The sequence below is a fragment of the Telmatherina bonti genome, assembly GCF_933228915.1.
Source record: "Telmatherina bonti genome assembly, chromosome: 3".
NCBI classification, from domain to species: domain Eukaryota; kingdom Metazoa; phylum Chordata; class Actinopteri; order Atheriniformes; family Telmatherinidae; genus Telmatherina; species Telmatherina bonti.
In genome coordinates, this window is record NC_136621.1 from 9386171 (window position 1) to 9410462 (window position 24292).

General features: G+C 39.1%; 1 protein-coding gene across 1 annotated transcript in view; it reads left to right on the forward strand.

The window, feature by feature from the left end:
• LOC306772582 (neuronal acetylcholine receptor subunit alpha-7-like) overlaps positions 1–24292 on the forward strand; it is a gene marked incomplete at both ends in the record, with an annotated part of 67502 nt that overhangs the window by 12922 nt on the left and 30288 nt on the right. The window contains 2 exons of the mRNA XM_079262128.1: positions 3299–3438; positions 20923–20967. Coding sequence (XP_079118254.1) covers positions 3299–3438; positions 20923–20967 — 185 coding nt within the window. The remainder of the gene's footprint in view (positions 1–3298; positions 3439–20922; positions 20968–24292) is intronic.

Genomic DNA, 24292 nt, shown 5'->3' on the forward strand with positions numbered 1-24292 from the left:
AAGCTATAAAGAAACCTACGGGTCACGTCACAAAGGCTTTGTCCATCTTTTATATACAGTATATGCTCTACATTGATTTATTTGTAAAACATTTTGTGTTTGAACCTCTTGTATAACAAAGTGAAAGAAGGCAGGACTGGGAAAAGTTCACTGGTCTTGAATGGAGACATGCGGGACAGAAATTGAACATTTTCTAGTAGCTGTTAACATGACCTTAACTCTTTTTCTCAGGTACTCAGGTAAGCCGCTAGCCAGACCTTGAATTTTAAATGTTCTGACATGTAAAAACTAAGGGTGGGACTTGATTAAAAAAAATGTATCTGATTAATTACAGGCTTTGTAATCAAATAATGTAGATTAATTGCATTTTAATCACATATTAAAATTTACCCCAAAAATCATTTTTTTTTCTTTTATTAGGATTTTAACCCAGCTCTATAACACATGACAGGGCTCTAGAGTGTGGCCGTTTTGGTCGCACAAGAAACAAAAAATTTGCGACCATCTTTTTTTCTTTGTCGCACCGGTATGTTTAACATTTTAAAGTTCCAGGTGAAAGACTTTAAATCTGTCGTTGAATGTCTGTCTGAGTCTTCTGTGTTCATTCCCTCCTCGTACGAGGTCAGAGAAGAGCAACACTGTGATAATAAGCTAAAAGAAGGGAGTGGGGGGGGGTTTCACAGCTATACGCCGTGTTATGTGTTGGCTTGAAATTAAGATCATTAGACATCCCATACGGCGAAAAATGACGCAGATGAGAATCACTGAAACAGGAATTATAAAACATAGAATATGGTGGAATTTGATCATATGTTGTTTTTATTAATTATGCTCAGTAATTTCAGAGTGTTTCACCGTGTCTAAGTTAAATGAAGCGGAAAAGCTGGATGAGAGGTTGTTTTCACCACTGCAGCCCTCTGTGTCACATCATCTGCACCAAGAGGAATCCGGTCTCCCCCAGCAGTTCAACGGTGGCTCGCAGTTTGATAAAAAAAAAAGAAGTAACCAAACATTACACAGCTCTAGAATATAGCTAACACGTTCACATTATTAAAACCAACAAGGGATACTGGATCCATTTTAAGCCACAATACGACTCGGAAATACAATGACTGTAGATTCCACTAGTTCTGCGTGCGCTCCTGTGATGGACATGACGTTCTCTACCAACACCAGAGGAGGAGAAATACTCCAGCTGCTCTTTGCTGGACTGCAAATGTTCCATATTCAGCTTCCCGGGAGAATTTAACAAACTTAGCTGGTACATGTGTTTTCCGACACGCGCTATGTCCACTGATGGAAGTATGGTCACCACCTGTGTGTGTGTGTGTACGCATCACACGTATCAGGGTGGAACTCAGAGAGCAACATAGAGCAGCTATGACATGTTGTTCGAGGCTAAAAATTAGTAAAAAAAAAAAAAAAAAGCTTTGAACAGGTCATTTTGGCTCACCATTCAGTTGGTCAGAAATATTTTGGCCCCAGGTCGACCCCTGGCCTAAACATAATACCAGCAGGAGCTTTGGTTCCTGGTGGGACACTAAGCTGGACAGGTCTTTAAGTAGAAGCCTGCTGTCCTTTTCTTGGGAGTTGGACTCCATTAACAACCCAGTCCGATTAAGAAAACACTTACCAACAACAACAACAAAGAAATAAGCAAATGCATGATGTATACACATCACATTTCTGCCTGTCCCCTCATGTATGTATCCCTGGTGCTGGCCTGCCCTTCATGTTCATGACCATAAACACAATGTTTATGTGTTATGAGCAAAAGAAAATCATTAAAATGAGCTGCTGGGTGAGATGGTGTGCCTGAACCTTTTGCTAGTGCACCTAAATTAAAAAGTCAGGCACTAGTGCAGCCGGTGCAAAAAGTTAGTCCGGAGCTAAAATGCTAAGAATGTTACCATGACAACAATTTCTTGTTGAGGCCACGGAAACTTTTTCTATTTTGCAGAATTAAGAGCTAAATCCAAAGATGGAGAATTGAAATGGTTGTAAACCTTTGTAATATTTTTATGATGTAAAATTGTAGAAGTGCCAGCTGCCGAGGATCCTTTTCTAATGATACTTTGAGAAATATTTTGTGTAATTTTGATAGCTGACTGGCTGCTTTGGGGACCTCAAAAAATAATATGTACACATTAGAAGTTTAATACACACACAAATAAAGATCAGACAAATTAGCATCAGACAAACAAATCAGACATATTTTATATTGCAATACATTACATGAGATGACATGACATTCCTGTTAAAGTACAGAACTTCTGCTGTTTTGTTTGCTATCTGTGGATCTGAATTGTTTAGTCGCATCCTCTTGATGGTTTTAAAAGGGTTTGCAGATTTTTTTAGGATGGGTCAGTTCATCGGGCTCTTTGTCCCTGAAGCTCCTGAAGCTGCTTCAGCAGAATTATGGTGACATATACCGATCTGCTGGAGGAGGCTGGAGGAGTTTAGAGATGCTGATGCAGGGGAGGGTGTCGTTAATCTGGAACATTTATATTGGATGCACACAGTATATCCATATAACACGTGTTAATGCCACAACACTAAGTTTCCAGTCAGAACACTAAATTCTAACACAGTAATAATCAATGAACTTTATTTCAAATTACCAGTGGTTTTAATGTTGTGGTTGATGGATTTATGCCACATTATTCAGCTTCTATGTAATGATCTTCACTGAAAGAGAAAGATTCTCCTAACAGTCACTTAGTCAAAACCTTTTTTCTTCTATTGCCTTACACACCAACAGCTGTGCTGGAGAGAGACAATGCCATGAGCATGGTGCCAAAGAGAATATATGCTCCTTCATGAACGACTGGCTTTGTTTTCACACAAGGGACTGCAGTTTAATATTCCTTCATGCTGAGGGTGGATGCATTGTTGTTGAGTGTAAACCTCGTGATGAGACTTAATACTAAAGAGACTAAATGATGACCCAGCAAATAAATTAAAGCAAGTGATATAATTCACACTGAATGCCATCATTGCATTAGTGTAGATAAATCACAAACAGCAAAATGAAAATGTTTTGTGTTTTATTAAATTATGGGGTGAGAATACATTTGTCAGTCTCTTCCAGTATTGTTTGTGTTGTTGTCCATGGCAACCACAGACTTTTCCTGTTGTATCGTCCGTCTCCTTTGACTGCTGGTTCTCGATTATCTGTTGTATTTTCATTTCCCTGCTCAGCTGGCCTTAAAATCGTTTCTGTTGTTTACCCCACTCCATTCTGTCATGCATCCCCGTCTTTGTCTTCATTCTGTAACTGTCCATCGATTTCTTGCAGGATGTCATGGCGGTGTGTATCAGAGGAAGCTGTACCATGACCTGATGGTAAACTACAATCGACTGGAGAGACCGGTCCTTAACGACTCTGCACCCATCGTGGTGGAACTTGGACTCACTTTGCTCCAGATAATTGATGTGGTGAGTTCTGTTGATTGAAATGCAGACTTGAAGAGAAAATAATTGTGACCGGAGGTGTGTAAAATCAGTTGCAGAAGACAGTACAAGGTGTTGGAATTTTACAACTCTTTGCACATTGTCAGATTTAAACTTTTATTTTGTTTGAGGTCCTGCAGTGACTGTGAGACATACTTATGCACACACCCTGTTGCATCTCATCTTAAGCTTAAAACTGATCACAGAGAGAGAATATTTGTCTTTAAAAGGGCAAGTGGTTTTAATTTTCTATGCTTTTACATGCAGTTCTGGTCTGTTGAGATGTGGTCTCTCGCTTGCCCCCCTCCTGCTTTATTTATTGTTTTTTTTTAATTCTATTTCTCACTTTTTCGCCATTCTGATGACACTTATTTTCATGTCAATTCCAAAGGTATAAAAACCTGCTTCTGAAACTGTGTAAAATGTACATGAAAACTGAAAAGTGAAAATGTGAAAAGACAAAATACCAAACACAGAAACCAGAAAACGTGTCAGCTGATTCACAGCTAAAACTCCACCACCTGTAGAAAACAAACATGGAATAGCAGCGCCCAGGAATGAGCTTGTATTGGTCATCTCTAAAACGTTGAAAAATGTTTGCTGCTTTGAAATGTCTTCAAAAAATATGTTTCTGTGAAAATAAGAGGTTTTCAGTTTTTCAAACTTCTGTACCAAGAATAAAAACGTCTGACAGAGTCAGGGCTCACAGATCAGTCAGGACTCAAAGAACCCCTCAAACAACCAGGTGTTGTTTGCAAACAAATATATAAATATATAAAATCTTGAACCTTGAACACCAGAAATGTTCAATCAATCAATCAAAACTTTATTTATAAAGTACTTTCATAAACCACAAGGTATACAAAGTGCTGTACAGTTAATAAAATAAATCAACATTAAAAGCTTGAATAAAAGAAAACAGTGAAATAGACAATATATGACTAAATAAGAAAGGGGCAAAGTAGTCCAGTTCTCAGGGGTTAAAAGCCAATTTAAAGAGATAAGTTTTAAAAGAGACTTAAAACCACTTAAAGTTGGTTTGGATGCATTGGTGTAATTATTTGACTCTAATGTGAACAACATTTAAATGATGGGAAGTTAAAACACGAGAGAACCCAAGTTTCTGTTGAATGGGGGTTAATGGGAGGAAGATTTTCTGACACTTGGAGCACCGTAGCTCACAAGCTGTAAGCCTCGGCTCTTTCACATCCAGATTTGTTTGAATCTGATTTAAATTCCTACACTTTGATATGTTAAATGTGTATGTATACATAGGGAAATATAGTATGTATGTATCGGGAAATCTCTGGGCGTGAGACGAGCTGGTTTGAGAAGAAATTCTGGGCCAGATTCAGAGTGAATGCAAAAGTGAAGTGGATTTTTACCTTATTTCTGATCTCTCTAAATTGTATCAAAATATGTAATCAGTCCAGGTTTTACCATTTGTGACCCATTCCAGCTTCAGATGTATGTAGGTGAGAACAGGCCTGCAAGTTTCTCTAGTAGGATGGCTTTTTGGCTCATGTCAGCCAAAATCTATTCATTCCAATTTTGTACGTCTTCTATGCAGCAAAAGTCACACCATAACTGACTGACACTCACTTATGAAGAAAAGCTTTTTGGGGGTAGAGTCAAAGCTGCTGAAAAAGTTAATGTAATGTCTGCCTAATGGTTTCAGCACTGGCAGCCATAAGGATACAGTGGACACTTAGGCCCATTTAGGCCAACTGACTCAATGCAAACAAAAACAAAAGAAGACCCATTTCAGTGTGTTCTTATCTCCATGAGTATCACGTTTATGTGTCCCAGCTGAAAACCGAAACAGACATGTTCCAACAACACATGTTTCTACATCTACTTTTATCTGTGCCCTGTTTTACAATCACAAGAAATATTGTATAGCTACTTTGTTAAGCTCGATATTGTCACATTCCCTCTGTTCTCTGTCATTGTTCATTCTTTTTATGGCAAGTCTGCAGCCTTAAAACCAACACATCTGCAGTATAGATGGATATTCTGTCAATTTTTACATTTTATTCCTTCAGTGTTCAGCCTTTGTTATGTTTTGTCTTTCCTCATGTTCTCCATCTCATGTACCTTCTCCTACACAGAGCAACACATACAGTAACGCCCCGCCTGTTAGCCCCGCCACATAGCTGGAGCGCTCAACCAAAAAACCAAATCCGACACCCCGTCACAACCCAGAGCCAGCCCTGTCACAAGTCGTGCACGTCTTCTCGTGGCAGCACTGTGGTGGTATGAGCCATATGCTGAACTGTAACAGAGGCTTCTCACTGTACTATAATGTCTAGTTTCCTACAGCATAAAAGGGACTTAAATGGTTCAAACAGGATGAAAACAGCAGACTGGAGACAAAGAATCAAGGGGCCAAGCTGTCTCCAGAGAGAGCATATGGCACTTTTGAAATATAATGAGAGACATGACTTTTAAAAGTTACGTAAGATGAATCTGTTTTTAGTTATTGTCACTGTACTTCCACTTCCACACTGTGATTTACATATATTGTCCGTGCTTCCACTCTATGTTTAGATGCTAACCACATTCTGCCTGCACGATTTATAATGGAAAAGCTGGCGAAACCAGATGAATGGATGCTTACTGGGCAGTTGTAAATAATGTAAAGCTGGCAGTGTTTGCGTGAGTCTGTGTGTGAAATGTGGCCTTTGATTCTTCCATCTGCTCCTGGGTAACTCTTTAACCGTGGAACTGGGGCAGGTTGATGCCCACAGACGGAGTTCAAAACCATGAATAATGACAGAAACACAAACAGACGAGCACAGGATTGGTCACCGCATCCTGTATGAACACAACTAGACGGCTCCGTGCAAAACTGCTACTGCAAAAACAAAGTACGTTTGCTAAAGTACCTTGCTTTATTTTTAAGTTTCACTGCTGAACAGTTGTACGCCGTGCCGACAGCGAAAGCAAACTAATTCAGCATCCTGCATCCTACCTTTACTCTGAGCTCTCTCCAGGCAGTAAAAGTCAGTCCAATTGACTGAATTATTTATTCAATTATTTTCTATTTTTTATTTTATTTAATTTAATTATTTATTTACTTATTTATAATTTATTCATTTACTTTTTTGATGAATCAGTCATGGTACATGTCCAAAGCAGCCATTGTGTTACTGTCCTATTACTGGTGTGGTGTTATAAAGCTAAACACAGCTGTAATGTGATGCCCTAAACTGGAAAAGAAGTCACAAAGTGCTATTTCTCAGCATTGCCACTCTGCAAGGCAACAATGGCTTCAGGAATGTGCATAATGGATGTCAATGTACCATCAAAGCACTGAGTTTTAAGGTTGGAAAGTTGCATTGTGTCGCTTTAAGTGAAGATAAAACAGTGTTGTTGCTGCTTGTTAGTGCATGTGCGTTACTACTAAGTCATGTTCTCCAGCTGGAAATTCAGAGTCAATGCTCCTTTAGATTCATCCAAGTTTAATCTGGAAGTAATGTAATGTGAACATTTCTCCACTTGTCTAAACCTCGGTTGTAAATTGTTAGATAGTATCATAAATTTAGGCTGTTGTTTTCTGTTAGGCAGTGTTTAGAAAAGATAAAATGTCATAAAAACAAGGCATGAATAGAAACGTGTAACACAGTAAGCGTTTCTGTCTCGCTCTGAAACATCAACCTTACCTTATCAACCTTATCATGCTGCTTAACCTCGCTGTTCATGGGTGAGAAACATGTATAAAAGTAGATTTGCAAATAGGAGGAAAGTAGAAGAAAAAAACTACTGAAAATATTCTGTACGTTTACGTGGGAGTTTTAATTCCACTTTAATTCCGAATAAAAGTTAATTCCACTTTAAACTAATGAAAAACGACCATGAAAACACTTAATTTCTAATGCAAATTTCCATTCGGAATTAAACTTAATTCTGATGCAAGTGTCTGGTTTATTCACATTTTAATTCCAAACTATTAAATTCCTCTGTCATGTAAACCATAATTCTCTCTAAATTAATTCCCGTCCGTCTGAGCATGCTCGTTACCTTGTCCTGTCCCGATGACACGCCTTGTTTTGCCTCCCGTGTTCGGTGGTCTATCTTTCTTCTCCTTCTCAGTTGCTGCAAAAAGTAAAGTAGTATGCTCGTGTTGAGCTGCTACTCCAAAATTATAATAAAAATAGGGGCGAAACTGGTACTTATTATGTAGTTTTTACAAGTTATGACTGAAAAGACGAGAAGCAGGGAGCCAACTTTCTTTATTTTATACGTCAAGTGCACCCTCTGTCCAATCAGAACCCTTCCCAACCCGCCGCTCTAAAGAGGAATTAAGTGAGGACGTGTTTCATGTAAACCTTCCTAATTGTTATTTTCATGTGAACTCGAAGGAAAATAGGTTTATTCCGAATTATTTAATTCCCAATTATTAATTCTGAATTAAAAAGCATCATGTAACTGCACTCATTGTGAAGAACTTAAAAGAACAAAACGCCACCTGATTAACACCTTCAACGACCCCTTCAGCCTCATTATTGCTGTCTGTAGCCAAATAAGAGCTAGCGACATATGAACTGTGTCATAGAAACAGAAGCAGGAAAGTACTGCATGACAACAAGCAGACCAAGCAAAACTAGAGAGGAGAAAGGATGGAACGTACAGTACTAATTTTACCATCTGGCATCAGATGAAGTGCTAGACTTTACCTCTGCGTGTTACTTAAAGTTAAGTTTAAGTTTTAGTTTTGACTCTTTCTGCATTTTCTTCATTCTGTTGTTTTCTATCCTTAAAAATAACAGAAACCTAAAATCTTGTAACATAGGGTTGGCAGGTCTCCATTTCCAAAGGGAGACGTCCCCACCCACAGAAGTCTTCTTCCTCTAATGAATGTTGTAAAAGAACAGAAGAGAAAAACTAATTCCTCCACTACTGCCAAGGTCACATGTACACACACTAACAGATATAGAAACATTCCCTTAAAGCTCCTGTTTCTGTTTAGTGGTCCTGCTGAACGCCGTGGTGCCGCCACAAAGGAAACACACATTTAGCTCAGATTGAGTCTTATCTGTGTAACCACTAAAACAGCCTCTCTTATGTATTATGTGAAGGAACAACAAGATATTCTGTGATTTATTATTTATTTTTCTACATGTCTGTGCTGCATGTTTGCAACAATGCTGGATAAAACTGAAGAAATATAAATAGCAAGTGATTCTGTTGTTGTCTGATGGGGATCAAAATGGGATAATTTCCACTGACGAAAAGTGTTTTCGGGAGAAATCTGTAAGATGATTTATAGTAAAACGTCAGTTCATATACAGCTCATATTGAAAAGCGTTGTTGTTCTTGGCCATGTGACACTTGATGTCTTATAATAAAATGTATATAAGGAGCTTTCACTGAATGCAAGTGTCTATCAGCCTCTTGTCAACCTGTCTAAAACCAATCACCACAGATTTATGAGGAGATTACAGTGTTTATAAGTGGTGAGGGTGGGTTGAAGCTGCCCTTTCCAGCTGAGTGAAATCCCACAGACTACAATAAAAGAGAGGTCAGACACAAATAGAATAAAAACCCAGCAGACCCCAGGCGAAGCCAAATCTCCACAACCCGACATCACGGAGTGAAAGGAGGCAGGAAAACGTTGCATTGTGAAGCAGGGGGCTCGATTTCAATAGCAGAGAGTGGAGCCTGTTTAAAAGAGGTGCATATCAGAAAGGACAGGTGGAGATAAGATTGGAGGGAGTTTAGGAGGAGACAAGGAGGCAGGATGGGGGGGTGTATGGGAGTGTATGTATGGTTCATACACTCCCATGTATGAACCATACATGTATGAACCATACATGGGAGTGGTTTACACATCCTAGTGATGATGGTTTACAATGCTTTCTATTAAATGTTACATGGTGCATGGTGGCGTAGTGGTTAGCACTGCGGCTGGTTCGATCCTCGGCTGGGGGAGGTTTGAACAGTGGCCTTTCTGTGTGGAGTTTGGATATGTGGGTACTCTGGCTTCCTTTTCGCCATCCAAAGGTTAGAGGAACTGATCCCTTCTTAGGTGAAAGTTGCTGTGAATAAAAGCGTCAGCAGCATGACCGTAGAACACAATGTTTACGCTACAAGCAGCTCCTGATCTTGCAGCTGCAAAATGATTATCATAGGTGCCAATGTGCACACGTTACTGTCGCCTTTTCAAAAATTTTGGCATTTAATTTTGCTCGGAGCTTTGACTCTACTGACTCAGAAGTTATATAAAAATGTGCGTCTCAATCAGGAAGAGTGTGACTTTTGCTGGACAACAGTCTTGCTGTGTTCAAGATCCTGCTCCTACAAATGCATCCATAATCTGGCTCCTCCTTACTTGTCTGATCTGCTCCACGTCGCTTCTCCTTCCTGTACTCTCAGGTCTTCATCCTTGTCAGTTAGCCGTCGGTCATATGATTGATGTGAAAAGGCACGAGACTGCTTTTTAATCCAACAATGACTATGGCTCTTTATTTCCATGTACACTCCGACCAATATCCCACTCCACACAGAAACAGCAGGGTTTTATAATCTCTTGCTGCCAACCCTTGAGAGATCAGCCCATTAAGGCGGGGCTACAATACAAAAACCACAATACTAACACATCTTTGAAAGCATTAAACAACAAAGCATAAATATTTACATATACACATCTCTTTCTATATATACACATCAGTCAGTGACTATCAGACCTTGTTACATACGTAAAACTATTTTATCCTTAAACTGCATCCCCCTCCTCGTTAACATGGTCCATTCCTGCAGCTCTTACCAGGTAGTTGAGCTTACGTCCCTCTTTTAGCTCCTGTGCTCCTCCAAGAAGACAAGAGGTAAGTAGGAACTTCAGCTGTTGAAACGATAACAAAAACAAATTTAAAGGAAGTTTTCTAATCAAACAATGCTAATTAAAACTCTCTTCCCAGAGGAAGGATGGCCAGTGCCCCTCCACAAACACCTATCAACATTTGAGTTTGAACACTTTCAATAAACAATTGATCAGTGTGCTTTATTACTTCATCATTTACCTTCTGCATAAACTATAAAGCAATATTTGGTGATGGAGTCGCACGTCTCCATCACAATCCTCCATTCATCTTACAGTTCCTTCTGTTGTCTCATCACCATGGGAAGCAGAGGTGAATGGCGGCTCTGGAGCTTCCTCCCATCTGAGCTTCAGAACATCGACTCTCCCATTGTTCAGTCTGAGCTTAAAGCTCGTCTGTTAAACTGGCCCCCTCTCTTTAACCCTTTTAACGTTTGCTTTCTTTGTCTTGGCCCAACGCTTTTCATTTTTACGTCATTCATTTTTTCTTTTTCTTTTTTCTAAGGCGATCTTGGGAATGAAAAGGCGGCAAGAAATAAAAATAAAAATGTAATAAACCTAATCCTAATAAAACACTGACTTTTTTATTTTTTTACAGCTCAGGCCTATTCTCACCTGGAAACATTATTCAAAGTTTAAAAAGGTCACAAAAGATAAAACTTTGACTGATTAAAAAAGGATCTTGATATTTTTTTTAACTTTTGACACAATTGCTGGTTAATTTTTTTAAAAATCAGAAACTGGCCAAAATCCTCAAGTTTGGCCCAAAATGGCTTGTCGAGGAAAAAAGTCTGTCAAACGATGAAGGAATCTGCTTCTGAAGTGAAAATGATTACAAAGTTCATTGAACAGAAAATAAGAAGGAACAGAGTTTTACAAATAGAAATATGGAGAAACCTGTTTAGAAGTCTGAACTAGCAGCGATCCGAAGGGGCTCCAAATCCAGCCAGACTAAACCATCTTTTAAGCACTCGCATTAAGGACGTCTACTGCATGCCATAAAATATATGCTAGTCTAAATAGAGGACCATGTTGTTGCTTCTTAGAAGTGGTCAGCTCGACCGCTAAAGGGGGTGGAAGAGGGCGATATCAACCAGATGCCAGATGTCTGCACCAGACTGAGCTTTAGAGTTCCTCCTGACCTCTTTAGTACAGCAGTCATAATGAATATATACTAAGGTCTATGAAATACGTGAATTTCTAAAGCAAAAATATGAAATTCCACCACAAGCTCACAGAGAAATAGCTCACAATCAGACGTAGAAGAATTTAATAAAAGTTCTGATAGAAACCAGATCAATGAGACCACTATGATCTGATGTATGGCATTACACCTCTGTCAACGAGAGGAGCATATTAATCAATTATAAGAACACCTTTGTATATCAGGGGAGCAAAAAGCTCTTTTTGTGGAGGTTTTAATTTCTCACGGTGAAATATAAGTTAATTAATAATCAACTCTAGGTGGTTAATAATCAGTTATTTGTGCATGGAAAGCATAGGGACAAGACAGTTTTAATAAACATATAAAATAAAATGTTTAAATAATGTTTAATAGAGAAAGGTAAGTGGGCCTAAGAGGTCACCCACTCCAACATTTAACAGACAACCAGTGGTCAACTGTGCAGCATTTAGACGCTCCAACTGGTCTGAGGTGGGGTTTCTCAAAGTATGGATGCCCGAGGGACCCAGAACGGAAGAAGAGGTGACTTATATTGGTCTGCAGAAGGATTTTAATACTGCTGCACAAATAAGCAACAATGAGAAACAGGCGTCTTTACCAAGGGAAAATCAGTTACCAGAACCTCCAAGAAAATCCTGATACACCAGCTATAAACCACAAAGGCTGAACACAGTTAAACTTGTCACTCAGAACAGACACGGTCAGGATGTGTGACCGGGTGGACATGCATTTTGTGACTTCACCTCCCACATCGACTTATCTCTGAAAACGAAGGAATGACTGCAGTGTGACCCGGAGTTTGGAAATAGTGAACATCTACAATCACCCAGAATTGCGCCACCATTTTTTGTCACAAGCTGAAAATCCGGCCAATCAAATCAATCAGTTTCCGCCTCTAGCTGATCATTACAGCCAATAAACACAGAGAACCTGCAGAGTTTCCAGGAGGAGTGTACAGATAACTGGGAGGGTGTTTCGCCACTCGCCGCGCTGCCTTCACGGGCCTGGGAGAAATGAAAACTCCCGCAATCAGAGCTTCACGCTCTCGATGAACAAATGCGCTCAATCAAAGCAATTATTAATTAAGCGCTCCGATCATTGATTATTACGCTCCACATGTTCTTGCCTCTGGTGGTGGAGAGTGAAACGTGAACGCGTTCAATCCGGAATTATATTAATGATCCCTGATAACGGGGGACGTCCATTATAAATCAGTGCAAAAGCGGTGTTTTCTCATTGTTTGTCACACACACACACACACACACACACACACACACACACACACACTCTATGCATCATCGTCTTTACATGTCAGATACCATGTTCGCGGCTTCTCCCTCACACTGATTAGGACAGAGGTACCCAAGTCCAGTCCTTGACATCTACTATCCTGTTACTTTTAGATGAATCCCTTCTCCAACACGCCTGAATTAAGTTGCAGGATAGAAGACCTTTGACAGCCATACAGCAGTAGCTGCATTGGCACTTATCATTTCTTTAGAAATGTTCTCATTTGTATTATCACAGCACTGATTACCAAGTAGAACAGATGTATCCTTTTTATAAAAATCTAAATTTGCAAAGGGATGTCTTAGTAGAAGCTGGTGACTCGTTATGTAGAAACAGAAGTCGTAAAATATGGACATTAAATCGTGTACTCAACGTGGGCCTGTGATGGACTGGCAACCTGTCCTCAAAACATGACAAAACTTTATTCACTAATACAAACACTTAAATTGTTTTCAAAAATTCATTTACAGCTGCAAAGTCCTTTTCCTATGAGGGGCCGTTTGGGACATTATTCAGAATTAGCCTCCCACAGACACATGTGAAATTTAAATCATTCACACACTATGGTGAAACCTCTCACACAGTATACTGAAATATCCTCTCATATGATGAACTAAAATCATTGTGTTAATTCTTGAATCAAATTTCACTACGATATGTGAGAGGCGTTTTACTAGTGTGTGTGAGAGGTAAATTTCAGGTGAAAAAGAAGTAATTTCAGTTGAAACGGAAGTCACGTGGTTAAAAAAAATGAGTGGAATTTCAAAACATACATGGACACGGCTGCAATAAACGTAGACAGAGTCCGTGTGTGGTCCTCCAGCAATCTATACAGCCTTTCTTGCCCAACAGTGTCTTCGTTTTGCAAAGACTCAATACACCGTAAAGCACAAGAAAAAAAACTTGCAATATCCTCTTCATTTCCTCTCACCTTAAAACACAGAGTCTGAACTTGGAGACAAAGAAGAATCAAATAAATGGACATTGTGACTGGTGCAATCTGACACTGATGGTTTGTGCTGGATTTCAAGAGGCCGCAATTAAACTCTCTTGCTGGTGGGATGGAAATACCAATACTAGATGGCTATTTAGCATGTCCTAAAAGCGTTTGTTTTGAAATTGCGCTCATTTTTTCTACTACGTGACTTCCGTTTCAACTGAAATTTCTTCTTTTTCAAGTAAAATTTACTTCTCACACACACTAGTAAAATGCCTCTCACACACAATAGTGAAATTTGATTTAAGAATTAACACAGTGATGTGTGAATAATTTCAGTATAGTGTATGAGAGGTTTCAGTATAGTGTGTGAGAGGTTTCAGTATAGTGTGTGAGAGGTTTCAGTATAGTGTGTGAGAGGTTTCAGTATAGTGTGTGAGAGGTTTCACCACAGTGTATGAGAGGTTTCAGTATAGTGTGTGAGAGGTTTCAGTATAGTGTGTGAGAGGTTTCAGTATAGTGTGTGAGAGGTTTCAGTATAGTGTGTGAGAGGTTTCACCACAGTGTGTGAGAGGTTTCAGTATAGTGTATGAGAGGTTTCACCACAGTGTATGAGAGGTTTCAGTATAGTGTGTGAGAGGTTTCAGTATAGTGTATGAGAGGTTTCAGTATAGTGTGTGAGAGGTTTCAGTATAGTGTATGAGAGGTTTCAGTATAGTGTGTGAGAGGTTTCAGTATAGTGTATGAGAGGTTTCAGTATAGTGTGTGAGAGGTTTCAGTATAGTGTGTGAGAGGTTTCAGTATAGTGTGTGAGAGGTTTCAGTATAGTGTGTGAGAGGTTTCAGTATAGTGTGTGAGAGGTTTCAGTATAGTGTATGAGAGGTTTCAGTATAGTGTGTGAGAGGTTTCAGTATAGTGTATGAGAGGTTTCAGTATAGTGTGTGAGAGGTTTCAGTATAGTGTGTGAGAGGTTTCAGTATAGTGTGTGAGAGGTTTCAGTATAGTGTGTGAGAGGTTTCAGTATAGTGTGTGAGAGGTTTCAGCATAGTGTGTGAGAGGTTTCAGTATAGTGTGTGAGAGGTTTCAGTATAGTGTGTGAGAGGTTTCAGTATAGTGTGTGAGAGGTTTCAGTATAGTGTGTGAGAGGTTTCAGTATAGTGTGTGAGAGGTTTCAGTATAGTGTGTGAGAGGTTTCAGTATAGTGTGTGAGAGGTTTCAGTATAGTGTATGAGAGGTTTCAGTATAGTGTATGAGAGGTTTCAGTATAGTGTGTGAGAGGTTTCAGCATAGTGTGTGAGAGGTTTCAGTATAGTGTGTGAGAGGTTTCAGTATAGTGTGTGAGAGGTTTCAGCATAGTGTGTGAGAGGTTTCAGTATAGTGTATGAGAGGTTTCAGCATAGTGTATGAGAGGTTTCAGTATAGTGTGTGAGAGGTTTCAGTATAGTGTGTGAGAGGTTTCAGTATAGTGTGTGAGAGGTTTCAGTATAGTGTGTGAGAGGTTTCAGTATAGTGTGTGAGAGGTTTCAGTATAGTGTGTGAGAGGTTTCAGTATAGTGTGTGAGAGGTTTCAGTATAGTGTGTGAGAGGTTTCAGCATAGTGTGTGAGAGGTTTCAGTATAGTGTGTGAGAGGTTTCAGTATAGTGTGTGAGAGGTTTCAGTATAGTGTGTGAGAGGTTTCACCACAGTGTATGAGAGGTTTCAGTATAGTGTGTAAGAGGTTTCAGTATAGTGTATGAGAGGTTTCAGTATAGTGTGTGAGAGGTTTCAGCATAGTGTGTGAGAGGTTTCACCACAGTGTATGAGAGGTTTCAGTATAGTGTGTAAGAGGTTTCAGTATAGTGTGTGAGAGGTTTCAGTATAGTGTGTGAGAGGTTTCAGTATAGTGTGTGAGAGGTTTCAGTATAGTGTGTGAGAGGTTTCAGTATAGTGTGTGAGAGGTTTCAGTATAGTGTGTGAGAGGTTTCAGTATAGTGTGTGAGAAGTTTCACCACAGTGTATGAGAGGTTTCAGTATAGTGTGTGAGAGGTTTCAGTATAGTGTGTGAGAAGTTTCACCACAGTGTATGAGAGGTTTCAGCATAGTGTGTGAGAGGTTTCAGTATAGTGTGTGAGAAGTTTCACCACAGTGTATGAGAGGTTTCAGTATAGTGTGTGAGAGGTTTCAGTATAGTGTGTGAGAGGTTTCAGTATAGTGTGTGAGAGGTTTCACCACAGTGTATGAGAGGTTTCAGTATAGTGTGTGAGAAGTTTCACCACAGTGTATGAGAGGTTTCAGCATAGTGTGTGAGAGGTTTCAGTATAGTGTGTGAGAGGTTTCAGTATAGTGTGTGAGAGGTTTCAGTATAGTGTGTGAGAGGTTTCAGTATAGTGTATGAGAGGTTTCAGTATAGTGTGTGAGAGGTTTCAGTATAGTGTGTGAGAGGTTTCAGTATAGTGTATGAGAGGTTTCAGTATAGTGTATGAGAGGTTTCAGTATAGTGTATGAGAGGTTTCAGTATAGTGTGTGAGAGGTTTCAGTATAGTGTGTGAGAGGTTTCAGTATAGTGTGTGAGAGGTTTCAGTATAGTGTATGAGAGGTTTCAGTATAGTGTGTGAGAGGTTTCAGTATAGTGTGTGAGAGGTTTCAGTATAGTGTGTGAGAGGTTTCAGTATAGTGTGTGAGAGGTTTCAGTATAGTGTGTGAGAGGTTTCAGTATAGTGTATGAGAGGTTTCAGTATAGTGTGTGAGAGGTTTCAGTATAGTGTGTGAGAGGTTTCAGTATAGTGTGTGAGAGGTTTCAGTATAGTGTGTGAGAGGTTTCAGTATAGTGTGTGAGAGGTTTCAGTATAGTGTGTGAGAGGTTTCAGTATAGTGTATGAGAGGTTTCAGTATAGTGTGTGAGAGGTTTCAGTATAGTGTGTGAGAGGTTTCAGTATAGTGTGTGAGAGGTTTCAGTATAGTGTGTGAGAGGTTTCAGCATAGTGTGTGAGAGGTTTCAGTATAGTGTGTGAGAGGTTTCAGTATAGTGTGTGAGAGGTTTCAGTATAGTGTGTGAGAGGTTTCAGTATAGTGTGTGAGAGGTTTCACCATAGTGTGTGAGAGGTTTCAGTATAGTGTGTGAGAGGTTTCAGTATAGTGTGTGAGAGGTTTCAGTATAGTGTGTGAGAGGTTTCAGCATAGTGTGTGAGAGGTTTCAGTATAGTGTGTGAGAGGTTTCAGTATAGTGTGTGAGAGGTTTCAGTATAGTGTGTGAGAGGTTTCAGTATAGTGTGTGAGAGGTTTCAGTATAGTGTGTGAGAGGTTTCAGTATAGTGTATGAGAGGTTTCAGTATAGTGTGTGAGAGGTTTCAGTATAGTGTGTGAGAGGTTTCAGTATAGTGTGTGAGAGGTTTCAGTATAGTGTGTGAGAGGTTTCAGTATAGTGTGTGAGAGGTTTCAGTATAGTGTGTGAGAGGTTTCAGTATAGTGTGTGAGAGGTTTCAGCATAGTGTGTGAGAGGTTTCAGTATAGTGTGTGAGAGGTTTCAGTATAGTGTGTGAGAGGTTTCAGTATAGTGTGTGAGAGGTTTCACCACAGTGTATGAGAGGTTTCAGTATAGTGTGTAAGAGGTTTCAGTATAGTGTATGAGAGGTTTCAGTATAGTGTGTGAGAGGTTTCAGCATAGTGTGTGAGAGGTTTCACCACAGTGTATGAGAGGTTTCAGTATAGTGTGTAAGAGGTTTCAGTATAGTGTGTGAGAGGTTTCAGTATAGTGTGTGAGAGGTTTCAGTATAGTGTGTGAGAGGTTTCAGTATAGTGTGTGAGAGGTTTCAGTATAGTGTGTGAGAGGTTTCAGTATAGTGTGTGAGAGGTTTCAGTATAGTGTGTGAGAAGTTTCACCACAGTGTATGAGAGGTTTCAGTATAGTGTGTGAGAGGTTTCAGTATAGTGTGTGAGAAGTTTCACCACAGTGTATGAGAGGTTTCAGCATAGTGTGTGAGAGGTTTCAGTATAGTGTGTGAGAAGTTTCACCACAGTGTATGAGAGGTTTCAGTATAGTGTGTGAGAGGTTTCAGTATAGTGTGTGAGAGGTTTCAGTATAGTGTGTGAGAGGTTTCACCACAGTGTATGAGAGGTTTCAGTATAGTGTGTGAGAAGTTTCACCACAGTGTATGAGAGGTTTCAGCATAGTGTGTGAGAGGTTTCAGTATAGTGTGTGAGAGGTTTCAGTATAGTGTGTGAGAGGTTTCAGTATAGTGTGTGAGAGGTTTCAGTATAGTGTATGAGAGGTTTCAGTATAGTGTGTGAGAGGTTTCAGTATAGTGTGTGAGAGGTTTCAGTATAGTGTATGAGAGGTTTCAGTATAGTGTATGAGAGGTTTCAGTATAGTGTATGAGAGGTTTCAGTATAGTGTGTGAGAGGTTTCAGTATAGTGTGTGAGAGGTTTCAGTATAGTGTGTGAGAGGTTTCAGTATAGTGTATGAGAGGTTTCAGTATAGTGTGTGAGAGGTTTCAGTATAGTGTGTGAGAGGTTTCAGTATAGTGTGTGAGAGGTTTCAGTATAGTGTGTGAGAGGTTTCAGTATAGTGTGTGAGAGGTTTCAGTATAGTGTATGAGAGGTTTCAGTATAGTGTGTGAGAGGTTTCAGTATAGTGTGTGAGAGGTTTCAGTATAGTGTGTGAGAGGTTTCAGTATAGTGTGTGAGAGGTTTCAGTATAGTGTGTGAGAGGTTTCAGTATAGTGTGTGAGAGGTTTCAGTATAGTGTATGAGAGGTTTCAGTATAGTGTGTGAGAGGTTTCAGTATAGTGTGTGAGAGGTTTCAGTATAGTGTGTGAGAGGTTTCAGTATAGTGTGTGAGAGGTTTCAGCATAGTGTGTGAGAGGTTTCAGTATAGTGTGTGAGAGGTTTCAGTATAGTGTGTGAGAGGTTTCAGTATAGTGTGTGAGAGGTTTCAGTATAGTGTGTGAGAGGTTTCACCATAGTGTGTGAGAGGTTTCAGTATAGTGTGTGAGAGGTTTCAGTATAGTGTGTGAGAGGTTTCAGTATAGTGTGTGAGAGGTTTCAGCATAGTGTGTGAGAGGTTTCAGTATAGTGTGTGAGAGGTTTCAGTATAGTGTGTGAGAGGTTTCAGTATAGTGTGTGAGAGGTTTCAGTATAGTGTGTGAGAGGTTTCAGTATAGTGTGTGAGAGGTTTCAGTATAGTGTATGAGAGGTTTCAGTATAGTGTGTGAGAGGTTTCAGTATAGTGTATGAGAGGTTTCAGTATAGTGTGTGAGAGGTTTCAGTATAGTGTGTGAGAGGTTTCAGTATAGTGTGTGAGAGGTTTCAGTATAGTGTGTGAGAGGTTTCAGTATAGTGTGTGAGAGGTTTCAGTATAGTGTGTGAGAGGTTTCAGTATAGTGTATGAGAGGTTTCAGTATAGTGTATGAGAGGTTTCAGTATAGTGTGTGAGAGGTTTCAGTATAGTGTGTGAGAAGTTTCACCACAGTGTATGAGAGGTTTCAGTATAGTGTGTGAGAGGTTTCAGTATAGTGTATGAGAGGTTTCAGTATAGTGTGTGAGAGGTTTCAGTATAGTGTATGAGAGGTTTCAGTATAGTGTGTGAGAGGTTTCAGTATAGTGTGTGAGAGGTTTCAGTATAGTGTGTGAGAGGTTTCAGTATAGTGTGTGAGAGGTTTCAGTATAGTGTGTGAGAGGTTTCAGTATAGTGTGTGAGAGGTTTCAGTATAGTGTGTGAGAGGTTTCAGCATAGTGTGTGAGAGGTTTCAGTATAGTGTGTGAGAGGTTTCAGCATAGTGTGTGAGAGGTTTCAGTATAGTGTATGAGAGGTTTCAGTAGTGTGTGAGAGGTTTCAGTATAGTGTGTGAGAGGTTTCACCACAGTGTATGAGAGGTTTCAGTATAGTGTGTGAGAAGTTTCACCACAGTGTATGAGAGGTTTCAGTATAGTGTGTGAGAGGTTTCAGTATAGTGTGTGAGAGGTTTCAGTATAGTGTGTGAGAGGTTTCAGTATAGTGTGTGAGAGGTTTCAGTATAGTGTGTGAGAGGTTTCAGTATAGTGTATGAGAGGTTTCAGTATAGTGTGTGAATGATTTAAATTTCACATGTGTTTGTGGGAGGCTAATTCTGAATAATGTCCCGAACGGCCCCTCATATTTTACAGTAGTTTTATGTTGAACCCATTCGAATCCTTTTCTGAATTTAAACCTTTTTAAAGAATTGAAGCATTTTGCTCCATCTTTAGTCATACATAGAAGATAATGTGAAGCTACTTAAAGCTGCAGTAGGTAATGTTAGGAAGCCAGTGAGATGTGGAAGTGGCGCCCTGTCTTGGCTCCTCCCCCCTCTGGTTTTGCTCCTTGCGTGATCCAAAGCCTTTTTCTTTATATAAGAAATGAACAACTCCATTTCAGTCCGAACGTTTGGATTGGTCAGAGTTTTTACAGATTTACAGTAAACTGAAGGGTCTAACTATATTTCTTATTGTTTATGATTACTAAATGTAAAGACTACTATCAGGACGAGGAACCACTTCACCCAGAGTAAAAAAAAAAATGTCTCTGAGCAACATTACTCCAGCTTTAATGAAATCTTGTTTTGACTCAGTAGAAGTTTGTGCTAACTCCAACGATAAACACCTGATCAGTGGAACATTAGCAATCGAGACTTGTTGACCATCACATATTTGCTCACCTTCTTTTTTTTTTGCCTGTCCCAGTCTGAATTTTGGCCTTTCTTCTTATTTTAAACCATCTCAGAGTTTTTACTTTGCTTCTGTTTCTGTCAACCTTGTACATATAACCAGTTTTCTTTCATTATTACTTTTACTTTTACCTCCTTTGCTTGAAAACTGGACCATTGTTTGACCTTTAAAAGCACCTACTGTTATAGGACTGCTACATTACAGGAACCTAACGATGCTGCTCCATCCTCTCTTTTCACTTTCACCATCTGCTGGCTTTATAAAGTTCTGTTTGCTCCGTCCGTTTCCATCGCCTTATTATTTATGGCTGTGGTGTTGTTAAAAAAGACGTATATATTAGCAGCACTGAGGAAACTAGAGTGCATCATTGTCATTCAGTGAGCAAGTCAGCTCTGACTCATACGGGCTGCAGTTAAACTTCACTGCCGATCTGTCTCATGATCTCATGCTTCATCACCACGCAGAATTTATTTCTTTATTTTCTCTTGCCCTGCAGTCTATTTTCATTTACTGTCTGTTGACAGCCACATCTTCTCGCTGCTGTTAATTCTCTTCATCTTCTCTTGTTCTCCTCTAGGACGAAAAAAACCAAGTGTTGATCACAAATGCCTGGCTGCAGCTGGTACGTCTCCTCTCCAAGCACATTTTGTGTCATCACTATGTGATAAATGTCATTTAGGACATTTTATGCAGATGTTAGTTCTTCCCCTGTAGCGCTTGTGACTAGAAACATGCTTAACAGATCATCTTTAGGGCTTCATGTGACAGGAACACAGTTCTGAAGTTTATCTCAAATATTCTGTCAATTTCCTTCGATGCTTGTTTTTCTTCTTTCTCTCTGCTGCTGAGCCGAGTCAAACGTTATGATTTGCAGAGTAACATTTATTAGAGACGATATTACACATCTTTTAGCATCATTTCAAAAGTAGAAGGAGAAAGAAAATCTTTTTGAATACACTGAGACTTATTTTTGAGAATCGTTTTTTCACCTTCACATGAGAGAATTGAGTGAAATTAATGTTATTATACTTGTCAAGATTTGCTTTGTAGTTATTCCATAAGAGCCGTTTCCACTTAAAGTTAATGAAGACTTTCTGAGTGCGTCTTTGACTTCAGAACGTTGAAACCTAATTTCAGCTGAAATGTTTCCTGATGCTAAAAGAGTTTTAACCCGATGAAATCACAGTTTGCTGTTGTGAGGATCATTTTACACAAAAACAACATAAACTTCAGAAGCAGAAAGAAACTGTTCTTCATTTTTGTTGCTGTAATCTTAAAACCATTAGTTATTTATGCTCTCATATTAACATCACAAATAATTATATCTTGAGAGAAAACACTGAGATTAAGGTGTTAAAGAATTTTTCACTGCTCTTTGTTTCTGTAAAGCAGCTCTATGATGCTATTTCTAGTTTTCTGAGCTTTTTACAGCGTTATAGGGTTGAATACTCATCAGACATATGAACAGCGACTTTTTTTTTTTTATTGACCTGATTAGCAGAAGAGATATTGATCATCTCCTTGACAAGAAAAACTAGAGATAGGAAACAAAAACCATTAAAAATGTAAATGCATGTTGCTGTGTGTCATGCAGGCGCATAAGCAGCATCAGGTATGCAATAATATGACAACTTTTACTGACTGGATTCTGTTTTTTATCTGACTGGAAATGGTAACATATTGGTAAGAAAAGCGGTGAAGAATCAGCATGAAAGAAAAACTCAGCTATTCAATTAGATTTGTGCATTAACAAAATGTATTATTAACCCCCCCCCCCCCCCCCCCCCCCACACACACACACACACACACACACACACACACACACACACACACACACACACACACACACACACACACACACACACACACACACACACAGACATATGCACAAAACCAGCAAAAAATGATTAAATGCTACCAGATATGATCAGTTAGGTTTATTTTATGCAGTTATATATCCTAACTTCTCAGATATCAACAGTTTTGTGGGTAATTATTAGGCTCATTAATGTAGATGTTACTTTACATAAGTACTGCAAAAGAAAAGTTGTCAAGTGTAGTTTGCCAGCTTGGAGATGCTGCTAGGCAGCAGCTGATAATTAAATGTCATTGTGCCATCAAAACAAGTCAGGAATGCATATTTAAAGTACTTATTTGACTTTAATTTAAAGTCAGAAAAGTTACATAGCTTTACTGTAAATGCAGGGATGATGTGTAATGATGAAAAAACATACTTTTAAACCATTCCTGACTTCTGTTCCTACATCAGCCTTTAGCAACAAGTACTACTCAAATTTCATAGCACCTATAGGTTGATTTGATTTGACCTGCCTGTGGGTGGTTGGTAAGTTGTGACTGGACTGTTTTTCTGACCCAAAGATTCCAGCTGGAGTCTTCCATCTAAGTATGTGAAAACTGGAAAACATGAAAAGACATTAATGGTAAATGGAATATGTATTACAATGCTCAGCAGCTTGAGGAAAATGTAACATCAGCCCAGCCAAGTCGGTACAGCAACCTGATTATCACAGAAGAGGCCATTAATGATGTTACAGTCAGGTTGAGTTGGCTGCTGATCTGGCTTACCGGTTATGAATTTATCAATTATTCAAGAAGCTACCTCTTTAATACGAGCATCTACTTTGGTGCAATGGCTTATGAGAGCTGTGCAGATGCAGCAGTTTTTGAAGGATACTGAAGAAGTACATTATCCATCTGACAGTCAGTTTCTCAGTCTGCACCTCCACAGCATCAGGAATGATTTTAAAATTACAGCTTTATCAGGAAATGAATGTCCCACAACAGAGAGGCACAATTTCATGTTGCTTTTTTATAAGGGTGAGAACTGTCACAAGTTTTGAATTTTTAGAAGACCAGTGCACAACCTTAGTTTGCTCCTTTATAGTCAGATTTGAGTGTACAGATGATGGGGGAGTTCTTGTTAAGTGACCGTTTAATCATAAAAAAAGCAGCTTCAGGCTTTTACATCAACCTTTAGAGGAAGACAGTGGCAGTGGATGGATACCTACTGCAGTGAAATACTATCATATCAACAGAGAAAACATTAAATGTCTTCCTAGGAACTGTGCTAGGCTGTGAGATCAGCAGGCTTGAGCTACTTTATCCCTAGGTGAGCAGAATTATCACAAACTATACATATACATACATATATATATACATATATATATATATATATATATATATATATATATATATATATATATATATATATATATATATATATATATATATATATATATATATATATATGTATATAATAACATATATGAATATATAATCAAGCCATCTATTTTAGCTGCCACTACTCCGGTTTGCGCTGTACATTTGCCATATTGGTATTCTGCATGCTAATCTTACATGGATAGAGTGGATTTCACAGCCTCTTAATAAGAAATTCTGCTCTTCTCAAATTAGTGACGCTTTCTAAAACTGCTGTTACATAACTTCAGACCTATTCTTAGACAGCTGCTACCTTATGTAGCCTGGTGTCCTTCTCATTCGCTCCTATCAGACAATGAAGTCAGCGAGCTGTGAGTAGTTAGGTTGGCTTAAAGTTTCCCTGCCAGTGAACATGAAAAGAAGCACCAAACTGCCAGCGCTCATAGTTGACAAGTGTAGTGATTAAGTCATTAACCACATGAGTGGAGACATATGTCAGCAGCCCTCTTTGGATGGATGAAATCTCTTTGAATACACATATATGTATGTATGTACACTATTCACAAAAAGTTAGGGATATTCAGCTTTTGGGGGAAATTTCACAACAAGCCTAAAATGCATTCAAACCTGTACAGGTGAACTTAATGTGATCTTCTCTAAGCTTTTAAATGCACATGTCCAACTGTTAAATGTTTCTATAAATTTTGCACAAGTTGCTGTTCTCTAGCAAGGAGCTTAACGGCAAAAATCACGGCAGGTGTGTGATC